The 10,043-nt window shown below is 48.6% G+C and overlaps 2 protein-coding genes across 2 annotated transcripts in view; both read right to left on the reverse strand.

Moving 5' to 3' along the window:
* CDCP2 (CUB domain containing protein 2) overlaps positions 1–237 on the reverse strand; it is a 7,055-nt gene extending 6,818 nt beyond the window's left edge. Inside the window, exon 1 of the mRNA XM_009579797.1 lies at positions 162–237. Within this exon, the coding sequence (XP_009578092.1) occupies positions 162–237 (76 nt within the window). The remainder of the gene's footprint in view (positions 1–161) is intronic.
* A 5,124-nt stretch (positions 238–5,361) lies between these two features.
* LOC104078243 (NADH-cytochrome b5 reductase-like) overlaps positions 5,362–10,043 on the reverse strand; it is a 9,819-nt gene continuing 5,137 nt past the window's right edge. Inside the window, exons 4-6 of the mRNA XM_009579796.1 lie at positions 9,274–9,378; positions 7,371–7,574; positions 5,362–5,717 (exon numbers count right to left, since the gene is read on the reverse strand). Of these exons, the coding sequence (XP_009578091.1) occupies positions 5,514–5,717; positions 7,371–7,574; positions 9,274–9,378 (513 nt within the window). The 3' untranslated portion in view covers positions 5,362–5,513. The remainder of the gene's footprint in view (positions 5,718–7,370; positions 7,575–9,273; positions 9,379–10,043) is intronic.

The raw sequence follows: 10,043 nt of genomic DNA on the forward strand, positions 1-10,043 counted from the left end.
GACGCGCGCGGGCGCCGGTGGGGGAGGGGAGCCGCTGAGAGCTGGGACCCGCTCGCACCCCAGCGCCCCTGCAGCACCCGCAAACAGCCCTCTCCTCCCCGGGGACCACGGATGCCCATCAGCCCCAGGGTCCCCACTGGGAGCTGGGACCGGGCTCTTACCTCTGCTGGGAGCATCCCCGAGAGCCCCGCACAGCACGGCCAGCGCTGCCAGGCAGCCCGCCCCCAGGCACCCCATCCTCCGGCAGGCAAATCTCCAGTCACCGGTGCCCGAGCATCCTTTCGAAGATGTCTATCTGGGAGGAAAAAAATAAATAAAGAGACAAATAAATAAAAAGCGGAAGGACTGTAGAATTAAAAGCGGAATGAATAATTCATCGCTTGTTTGAAGAGCAGCAAGGTAACTTGATCTATTCCTCCCTTCCTTCACTCAGTTTTAATGATCTGGATCAAATGTCCCAAGGATTTACACTATACCAGATACCTTGTCAATACACTATATTTAGAAGAGATATTAATGTTTCAGATATGGTGTATAACGGCAGTAAGTCTGGGCTGACAATATGCCCTTAAGGGGCTATGAAAATAATTTAGTTCGCCAGGCAAGCCAGCGAACCAAAATGGGAATTTCAGACTTACCGCGGAAAAGCACCTCAGGAATTAACATGATTTATACTGCGGCACCCACTGCACAAAGCCAACTGGTGGTAAAGGCTAGAGAAACAGGGAATGGGATTTAAAGGCAGCCGCGTCTCCATGTCGGCTGCCAGGTCAGCATCCCTGCAGCGAGTGCCCAGGCTCAGCGGGATGCTCAGCCCGGGAAAGTGGCAGTCGCCAGCACTAAAGACAGCAAATCCCGCCTCCCCCGAGGAAGATTAGAGATGAATTGTGACTCACGGGCAAAAAACATCGATTATTATAGAACCTGCTAAGGCCTTGGAGAATTACCATGTTCTTCCATGCCGGCTCACGCTCCTTCTCGCCCAGGCTCTTGGATGCTGAAGGTAATCAAGCCTTGGCATTCGGGGGGAAAGATGTGCTCCTCGTGCTGTGCCACATTAGCTGGAGAAACCCCAGCAGCGTTTCAGTTCCTTCCCTCTCACCCAGGAGAGAAAAGACTTTCCTGCTGCCGTGACCCACACCCAGATGAATGCCAGGAAACAAAAACCCACGAGGGTCCCCCAGCGCAAGGGACCTGTGCTAAAAAAGTCACCTTCAGAGCAGTGGGGAAAGAAGCAGCGCGTATCTGTAAATCTCAGGCGGGGAGACAAGTTGCATTTATTAATTAAGCAATGAGGATCGATGCCTGAGACATTTCCTATGGATTAATGATGGGCTGGGAGGAGCTGATGGCCCAAGGTGCAGCTAAGGACCGTTAATGCCAACTGGTCATTAATCCCCAGGAAATGCTCCATGCCAAGGTCGTTAAGTGCCTGCATATATTTATGGCTAATAACAACAACAACAATATCGGTACAGGCTCTCTCCCCACTGCCTGGCCTTGCTGGAGCCATGCCAAGGGCTGGCGAGAGCATTGGGGCATTCCAGTCAGGAGCCCTCTATCCTGAGCCCAGCTGAGGCAGGGGACATCGGGGTGTCTGTCCTGGGGCGTTGGGCACCACGCCACCCCACGAGCACCAGGAGTAAGCACACGTTCAAACAAGGAGACGCAAGGCAGCCCTCCCTGTCCCGGGGTGCGGTGCAAAGCTCCCGCTCTGGTGCAGGCTCTGGGAGATGGCTGCGACGCTGGCATATCTCCTGCCGACCTCTCAGGGACACTGCAGAGCTTAAGTAGCTGCTTCCCTAATGGGAAGAGGAGAGGAGGTCTGTCCCTGTGCCTTGTACAACACACACGGGGCCAGCACCCCCAGCAAAGAGGCAGGGGAGGTCTGGCACCACAGCCCGTGGTGCAGGGGCCCCTCCTGGGTATTCCCATACCACAGCCCCGGCTCAGCCAGGAGGAGTGCTCAGCCCGCCCTGCCACGATCCCCCGGCCTCAGGGACAACGTGCTCCCTGACTTCTCCATCACTACATGACGGAGCAACACATTCATCCTCATTGCATCCATCTCTGGCAACACCCACCGTCCTCCAGCCCTTCCACCGCCGGCCTCAGTGCCGAGGCACCTCCCAGCAGGGAGCCAGTGTCTGGGACACCAGTACCTACGCGGCCGCTCTTCTCCATCCCTCCAGCTGCGCTCTGCGGTCCCGCTTCATGCCGTGCATCAGCGATACCCCCAGGAGACGGGGGGCCGGGGGGACTGTGCAGCGCAGCAGCTGTGCCCCCCTCCCAGGAGACGACATCCATCAATCACCGACACATTCACCCTCTCCTGACCTGTGGACCACCATACCCCGGCTGGGCCTGAGCCCAGGCAACACCCCTTGTCAGCCGGCAGAGCCGGGCGGGAGGGCAGAGGGAGGCAGGGGGAGGACGAGTTGTGGCAGAGGAGCCAGCAGGTCCTTCCATATGGAGGTCTGGCTGGAGGTGCTCTGGGTCAGCCCAGGGTGCTCTGGCTCCGGCCAGAGACACAGTGGGTGATTTCAAAAGCGTCCCGTATCGGGGCTGCCTCTATTCCTCTGTGGGCAAATTTATAAATCATGAGTCAAAAACGCATTTGATTCATTTAACTAGAAAGGATGTGATCAGGACTGTGAGACTTCAGAGAAGATCAAAGGTTTAAATACAGCCCCCAGGAGAAACGGGAATTATTTAGGCAGGAAATAATGAGATGAAATTAAGAAGGTATTTAGGCTGCACACGAGAAAGGAAGCGAAGTGAAGACCCTCTCCCCAGCACAGCGCTGCACGGGCGGCCGGGGCTTCCCGGGGGGCCGCCAGAGCACGGGATCATCCTGCCAGCACCCCTGCCCTGGCAGAAGAGGCCGGGTGCGAGCCCCTGCCCAGGCCTGGCAGCGGCCACCCACCCCTGCAGGGAGCTTATGCATCTCCAGCGCCACAGATCCCCCGATAATCGACAGCATCGCCACCATTTCCCTATAAAACTGCCACCGCGGGGTAGTTCCCGGGCCTCCAAAGGGAAGGAAACCTCTCATCTTCCCTCAGCAGGGAAAATCCTGCCCGAGAGCCTTTCCATCCCAGGTCCCTGCCTTTGCAGAAGCGCCATGCAAGGGGCTGTCCCCATGGGGGACAGGCTGGGAAGAGGGGACTCGTGTGAGAGCCAGCCTGAGAAATGACAAAAGGCGGGAGGGGGAAGGGAGAGAAGAGCAGAAAATAGAGAACAAAGTGCCCACAGGCAGTTTAAAGGCCCCTTCAAGTTCATACGTCCAAGGACATCGTCTCCCCCACAGAGAACGTCTCGCAAAGACCCCCCCCGTCCCCACCGGCGCGGCAAGCCGGGCTGCCGGCTCCGCATGCATCACCTCCTCCCGCTCTGCCTGCAGCCTGCCTTTGCAGGATTGCAACCCGCAGCATTCACAGCTTGCTCCGTCTCTCACCACCCTCCCTTTTAGCCACGAACAAAGACAGAGGCTTCGCAGCAGAACGGCCGGGCCAGCTGGGTAGGGTTTAACCATCATGGCCCATATGTGCTGAAATACCCAGACATATTGGGGTTGCGTTTAAAGGAACAGTTCCAGCTTTCACGCAGAAAGTCATCGCTTTTCCAAAGCGAGCGTGAAGTTTTACCTCAGGCCTTTGCAAAAAAGCTGGGTGGATTTTTAGCAAAATCTCAAAGAGGCATAATATTTAAAGCAAAAGGTATATAAGTAAGGTTTTCAGAGTATGTAATACCCGAAGAAAATATTTTCTCTGTATTCCTAGCTAACGCCAAAGCAGGGAGAACAACTGGAGAAAGCAACTCCTTATTGTGTCAGCCCCACGCTGGGCAGAAGCACCTCCACTATACAGCAGCTTACGGCGGCTGAAGCACGGCTTGGATGGGAATTGAGAGCTTGCCTTGGACCTACCATGGACAACTTCCCCGGATCTCTCTACATTAAAAGCCAGAACCCTTTTTGGGTTATAAAGATGGCTTTCTTGTCAGCCCTTGCTCCAATAAAGTTAACATAAAAGCTGCAGCTACACTGGATTAATTCCAGGCATTTGGTAACTGGAGACAAATCTCACTGATGCGAGGGGAACCTACGCTTCCTCTCAACATGCGCATCAGAGCCATCATTTCAGTGCACACTGCTTGTTTTGAGTAACTCTGAAACTACATCTCCTTTGTGTAAGGCGTACTATTTGATACAGGTAACAAATGAGACAGGAATGATAATGCAACATCATCTATCACAGCCTGGGAAACCCCGGGAAACCCCAGCACAGGATAAACTGGGAATGAACGGAAAAACACAAAGGTGAGTATTTCCAGGTGTAGTTAGTAAACACAGTGATATAAGAAGGTAAAAGAGTGGACAGCAGCTATCTCAGAGGAAAGGCAGCAGCATCTTGGACTAAAAGAGGAGGAAGGGGCCAGGGCACCCGGTTGGGTGCTGGGCCAGGGCAGCCACGGGGCTGCCATCCCGCAGAGCAGGCCCTTGGCTCTGCCCCCTGCCCCGTGGGGGAGCGCCCCAGCAAAGCCCCCGCGACGCTTTCACTCCTCAGGTGGTGTTCTTGTACGCTTGGGCACCCGTGAGAGTCCTGTGACAAAAAGAAACAGCTGTTTATTTGAAAAGAGGTTCAATTTAATGAACCAGGGCAATTATACAACACTTAGGGGACATGGAAGGCAAACAACCATTCTCTCTGACAGAGAGCAGCTACAACCCGGATGCCTTCTCACATGGAGTTTTAGGACATGCTTTTTCTGTCCCCAGGCAGCATTACAAGGGTTAAGGATCAAGGTAGGCAATGCAGGCTGTGCTAGGGCAGGAGGACAGCCTGCCTAAGTCTTCAGTGGGCATGACGTATAATTCCATCCCCCACCCTTTTCTGGTGGTTGGAAAGGCTCTTTTCAGAGGAGGTCAGTACCTTCTTCTCTGTGTTAGTGTCTAACGGGGCAACTGAGGCAGAGAGAAGTTGAAGTGACTTGCCTGGCATCACCCAGCAAGATAATGACACAACCGAAATGAACCCCATGGACTCCAGTGCCGGGCCAGTGCTCTGCTGTTCCCTTGGCCGTGCCGTCTTCTCCTCGAGGATTAAATCTCTCCTCTGGACATCTAACAGGGCACAATACCACGGCAGACTAACACGGATTGCCAAGCAAGTCACTGGTCTTCATATTACAGCAGTGCTATGTACTTGGATGCTTTTTAGTACCCTTAGGAGAGATCTCTCTTAAAATTGCCTGTTAAGACTTCCATTAACATTACCATGCTGTTCCCTGAGGTGTGGGTGATCGTCGCAGCCACTCTGGCGTGGCACCTGATCCTTAAAACACTCTCAAGAATGAGAATCATACTGGAAACAAATATTTGACCCAAAGGTCTATGAAAGTATATGCATAAGGAACTCGGTCTATGGAGATGACCGAGTTCGAGCAATGTCTGCAGAGAAACAAGGACGTCCAAGGCTCAGCCTAAGATTCCTTAGGTCAGAAATATCCTGCTAAAAGACAAAACAGGAATTTTCTTCGATTCCTGCAGCTTTCAAATATCTACTCATATCTTCATTGAATGCAGAAGAGCCACAGATTAATACAAATGGCTTTCTTCGACAGGAATTTATTATCGTCTTCACCAAGTCTTCATTGAGACGACCAGTGTATGTGTTTTCCTGATAGCTCCAAGGAAGTTTTTCCAGTGACGTTTCCTGAAAAGATAAAAGGTTTGCAGTGTGCCATGTTAAAAAGGACAATTGATTGCTTATAGCCAAATCTCCCTCTTCCCCTCAGAGTACTGCACAGGACGTTTGTCACCGCTGTCACTCCATCTGGGTAGAACTGACCCATCCCGAGAGCTTCGTTCCTCTTCCAAAGCCCAGATCAAATCTTTCCCTGTCACGAGACTTAGCCACTCACTCAGAGCGGACTGAACAAAACTAGAGTGTAAGTATTGCCAAGAAACACTGCAGAACCTTTTCCTTTCAGAAGCACTTCCCACTGTGCCTTTTCTATTCCCAAGTCCTAAATCCCAAGTCCATTCCTCTCTATTGCCTCTTCCATTCCCAAGTCTCTTTCAGTCCCATCTCCCTCAACCAAAACTGAAAGCCAGCCCTGCTCCAAACACAGCTGTGATCCCATGAGAAATGTTAGATCCCATGGCATTAGATCCAGCTATTTATTAGAAGCAGAAGGTGCTCAGATGTGGTGGTGACAGGCAGCAGAGTGAAATACTGAGACAGACAGATACATAATCCTAAACGGGAAGATGCACGAGTCAGTGCTGGACTACAACAAACCTGCTAAGAGAAGAGAAGAAAGGGAGCGCTGTACACGCAGGGCAGACAGTGTTGACAGGGGTCAGGTGGGTTTCTTGCCCTTCACTGATTGAATTTCAAGACCCCCTCACGCTCTTGAGACAGCATTGTTCTGAAAAGGGTATTTAAGCTATGTCACCAGAGACAATTACCAGTTATGCTCCTATAAAGTAGCTGAGGGGGTGCCTAAATCACAAGTACTTTTCTCTCTACCCAATCTCAACTTGCCGAGGCCATATGTGGAACATAATGTATGAGGCAGATCCACCATGAGATACAAAAAATGATTCATCTGAGAAACTAAAAATGCAATGGGATTCATTCCCTTAGCATAAATAATTCTTTCTATATCCTCCCTGCAATGAATCCTCATTTCTGAAGGAAATAATTTTCAACTACCAAATCTGTGCAAAACACAGGCAACTTTGGGACCAAATGGAAGAGAAAAAGTCGGCTCAAAATGTAAGACCACTGAGAGGTATGCCTTCATCCCATGGATTTGGCAGAAGAAGTAATTTTACAGAGGGGGAAACAACTTTAAGAAGTTTAAAAACAGGTCAGCTGGGAAAAATAATTGCTGGGAAGTTGGCACTAACACACCAGAAGAAGAGAGCTCTAGCCATGAGCAATGAATGGAAGATAAGGACAGATTAAGGCACTGGTATTAGGAAAGAAGGAATAGTTTATTTGCTGTGAGTCTCCCAGAGTCAAGTTTTCCTTGCACAAATGTTTAGATGCAACAACAACAACCGTCTAAAGTGGGGGGGAATAATCAACAGTGACTACGAATCAGTGGGTCCATCCCAACAGAACAGCTACCAAGGAAGTAAAGAGGAACAAGCAGAAACAGCTGCTTCCCTGAAATTCTCCAGACTGGTAGCAGTGTGAGAATATGTAGCAGATTTAAGAACAGCAGCTACTGGATCACAAAATACCCTCGAAGACTGGGAAAGAATTAAGATCACACTGATGGAAAAACAGAGGAGGCAGAGGCTCATCCAGCACCCGGAACCCTCACACAAACACGCTTCATATCCATTTATTTACCTGGCTTAGGACGTAAAATATTCTGATGTTCCAGTATCGAGCCAGATCCTGGAGAAGAGGTTTCAAATAAATTCTGTCAAATGTACGGAAGCAGCCAACAAGAGTTACAAAGGTTTCATCCTCTTCATCATTTGTTATGGACTGCAGGATGGGAAGCATTGGTGCCAGGCCGGTACCAGACGCCAGCATGAGGAGTTCTCCATGCTAACAACAAACCAGAGAATTTTGAGTGAGCTGTGGTGACTGGAAATGGATGTGCTCATGGTCAGTTCCTTCTTGCTGCCACGCTGCTAAAGGGCGCCTCGAGAGAGAACATATCAGAAGGTCATGAACTGGTAAATTCAAATCTCAGAATGTATTTTTCTGCAAAGGATTACAGATAACACTTTGAGGGTTTATATATCAAATCTAACAAAACTCTATTTTACCCAAATATAAACATTTATCCTAACTTTAGCCTTGATTTCAGTTAATTTATATTTCAGTTTCAATTCTGCAGTACACTTTGCTGACCCACTGTGTGTTGTTTTCCCCACTGGAAATGATGCCTGTCTTCTATCTTGGATGCTGCGAAGTACAATCCTGAATGTTCTCTGGAGGAAATGGTTTCTTCTCCGTCCTGATCCACGTATCTTCCTGGTGCATTATCTCACTTTTCTCAAAGAGCTACCGGCAGCACATAGTGCTTCCCACCCGCAAGGCGGGACATTCACTCTACTCGTGACAGGGATGTTCCGGCAGTAAGGTGCTGTGCATAGGAGGACAGAAGGTTCCCAGCACTTTCCCCAACTGCCAGCCAGTGCAGCAATGCCAGAACTGGGACTTAAGCCCCTATTAAGCCCTCAGAGGTTGCTTGTGCTCTGTTTTGACTGCTGAGTTTGTTGTGAATGGATCCGATCTGCCTGCATCTGAGTCCTATTCTATTGGCAGCAAATAGAGATAAAAGGAAGTTTTACTATGAAACTAATATTTGGGACCTATGTTATAATTCCCAAATAATAAACAGTTCTTCTACAGCAAGTTGTTTTAAAGATTGCTCAGGTGCTTTGCAAACTGCACGTACACAGATCACGCAGACAGCCCCTGAACGCAGCCACTTCTAGGCATGACTGCCATGTTCTGTCCCAAATGATTATGTGGAAGCTTTGAAGAAGAGAAGGGAACAGTAGCCTAAAACAGCAGGGAGAGTATTTCAGGAAGCAGAACACAATTGCTCTGCATTGAGCTCGGCCACAGGGATTTTACAGCCTTACTTTTGTTGGGGGGAAAAAAAAAAAAGGAAGAAAAAACAAGGCTTTGGGATCTGAATGACCAGTGTTTCAATTCTGCTCCTCATTTGAAAGGTCAGAATTAAGTAACCAAATTAGTATGTGTGAGAAGCCTTCCCCTGAAACTGGATCTGCCTTTCTTTGCAGCCAGCCTGGTATCAGCAGGTGGGATCAACATTCGCAGAGTGGCTGGGTGACACCTCATTGGAGCTGCTACATTTCAGGGAATACCCAAGAGAGAAAAAGATCAACACCTCCCCTTCGCTCATGCTCAGTCACAAAACAGCAATGTGGTTCAAACAAGGCAAAAACTGATCCACACTCATTGCTGGTGCAAAATAAGTTCTCTTTGTTAAACACATCAGTAACTTCTAATGCAAGTGATGAACAGAGAGCCTTGCTAATATTTTCCAGTCTCCTGTCCGCCTCCCTCTCCTCTTCCTTCTTAAATATTCTGCAGTTCAATAAGGTGTACTTTCTCCAGTTGACTGCTAATGCTGTAGCACCGTACAGTAACTGAGGAAGTCCCTAAAAAAATCATGAAAACAGTAATCAAATTGATACCTTCCCTTTAGAGTATTAAACAAAGCTAGCTGCCACAAACTGAAACATCCTATGTCTCTTAGGGAACTAACCTTATTAGGTTGATATGGGAACCCTCCAAACGGTCCACGCCAAAAGACCGTGTCTCCTTTTTTCCACGTTTTTATGTATTGTGACATTAGCCCAGCTTCATAGCACTAATAAAAAACATTGCACAAAAGAAAAGAATAATTATACTCTGTTGGAAAGTTTCCCAGCTTTAAGTCAATTGTAAAGTTATCTACATTTAAACAAGAAGGGGGCAAAAAAACATTTCATGCGTTTAAAAAGAAAGAAAGATCACTCTATTTGAAAAATAACTCAAAGTTATACCCAAAACAAAGACATTTAAATTAAATCATATTGGATCCATTCCAGCTTGACTGTAATGTAAACACAACCCACTCTCATGCAGTCTGAATTTCCAAAACTGGAAAAAGCTTATCAGAGTTCTTGCTTACAAAGCACACAGAGAAGAGTGTCTTGAATACAAAGCACAGTCCAAGCCTTCAAGTGTTCTCCAAATCTCAGGGTATGGGGTCTGGAAATGCCCTCTGGGTACTGATAGTTACATAAACACTGCATAGCTCTTGCTTTATTTCAGTCTCTCAGATGCTGTGTTGATACAATTAGTGACCCAAAGTCAGGTTTTTCATTTATAAAACTCTTGTTTTCAGAACAGATCATCTGGATGCTAAGGGATGCCTTCACATTTTCAAAAAAATATGTTAATTTGGGCCTCACAGAAGAAAAACATTAGCAAAATCTGCCTTACTTTCTACCAGGCACAAACAATATTATCTAGGCTTTTGCCTGCAGGAAT

The sequence above is a fragment of the Fulmarus glacialis genome, unplaced genomic scaffold (assembly GCF_000690835.1).
Source record: "Fulmarus glacialis isolate BGI_N327 unplaced genomic scaffold, ASM69083v1 scaffold20496, whole genome shotgun sequence".
NCBI lineage: Eukaryota > Metazoa > Chordata > Aves > Procellariiformes > Procellariidae > Fulmarus > Fulmarus glacialis.